The sequence below is a fragment of the Habropoda laboriosa genome, unplaced genomic scaffold, assembly GCF_001263275.1.
Source record: "Habropoda laboriosa isolate 0110345459 unplaced genomic scaffold, ASM126327v1 scaffold2, whole genome shotgun sequence".
NCBI classification, from domain to species: domain Eukaryota; kingdom Metazoa; phylum Arthropoda; class Insecta; order Hymenoptera; family Apidae; genus Habropoda; species Habropoda laboriosa.
Window position 1 is genome coordinate 3852412 of NW_017100190.1, and position 1311 is coordinate 3853722.

General features: G+C 40.5%; 1 protein-coding gene across 1 annotated transcript in view; it reads right to left on the bottom strand.

Moving 5' to 3' along the window:
- Nucleotides 1-6: 6 nt before the first annotated feature.
- The window catches only part of LOC108580118 (facilitated trehalose transporter Tret1-like), a 6087-nt gene continuing 4782 nt past the window's right edge, over nt 7-1311 (bottom strand). The window contains exons 4-5 of the mRNA XM_017943784.1: nt 849-1051; nt 7-542 (exon numbers count right to left, since the gene is read on the bottom strand). Of these exons, the coding sequence (XP_017799273.1) occupies nt 242-542; nt 849-1051 (504 nt within the window). The 3' untranslated portion in view covers nt 7-241. The remainder of the gene's footprint in view (nt 543-848; nt 1052-1311) is intronic.

The following is a 1311-nucleotide window of genomic DNA, read 5'->3' on the forward strand; positions in this document are numbered from 1 at the left end:
GGCAAGTATCGCGTGACCGATCGATCGATAGGAAATAATTAAATTAATTGATTCGGTGGCAGGAGATGAGATGTTTCCATCGATGAGAACGTGGGCCACGGTCGTGAGCCGGTCGATGAAAGAAAGGATCAACGATAGGATTACGGCAACGAGGTTTCCTTTGGTCGATGCTCGAAGGAGGAACACCTTAGAGGGATGTGTATAGAATATTCTCGCGAGATTGAAGCTTTTCGATGATTTTCTAAGCGGCGGATTTGACGGGCAAGTCTATGGTCTCGCCTTGGAGTTCTCTGAGGATTTGTTGATAGGTCTTTCCTTTGGTTTCCGGTACCAGAACGTGGGTGTACGCTGTAGCGCCGGCCATGATCACGGCGAAGATCCAGAATGTCATGTCGATGCCTAGCTCGCTGTTCATCGTGGGGAAGGTTTTAGTTACGACGAATACCATGAACCAATTTAGCATTACGGCGTAACTGGATGCTACCGCCTTTGTCTCTGAGGAGAATAGCTCGCCCATCAACATCCATGGCACTGGTCCCAGACTGTGATAAGAGAGATTACTCAGTCGATGGTAGTTAACGTGGGACAATGTTTAGTTTTTCATTTTTAATTCTACCTGTGAATCTTCGAAAATGGTTTTCGAAATATTTGGAAATAATTTGGAATTCATTTTCTTGTCTTTCGGAGAAAAATGATGACCATATCGGTATAATTTCTTCTTTTTTTTTTTTTTTTTGAAGAATGATATTTGGAATTCATCGAGAGGAAGAAAAGAGTGACCATATTTTTTCTTGCTTTTTTCTAAAGGATGTTGTTTTCGTGTTCGTAGTTGTTGATTTTGTGCATACCCGATTGAGAAGGCGACCATAAAGACGATCAAGGAAACCAACGGTAACCAGCCTAGTGAGCTGACGTCACTTCCGGAGTCTTTCTGCTTGAAGTAGTATCCGAGCGCGATCAGGCTGGCTGACATAACGCTGGTGGAAAGCATGAGCAGTGGCTTCCTTCCGGCTCGATCCACAATCAACGCCGCGACACCTGACATTACCAACTGTGTGACGAACAATATTCAGCGTAAATATTTACAGACGCTTGGTTAATTTTTCTACTACGTCGCGTGTAAAAAAAAAATGCAGTGAAGAAACGTCGGATAATAAAAAGAGATAAATTTCGAATGCAATCGTGAATTACATGGTGAACTTTAAACTTTGAAATTTATTTTTTTATAAATTACTAATTTGCAAGTCATATTTTTAAATTAGCAATTTCTAAATGTAATAAATTTGTAAATATAAAAATTTCCAAATATAA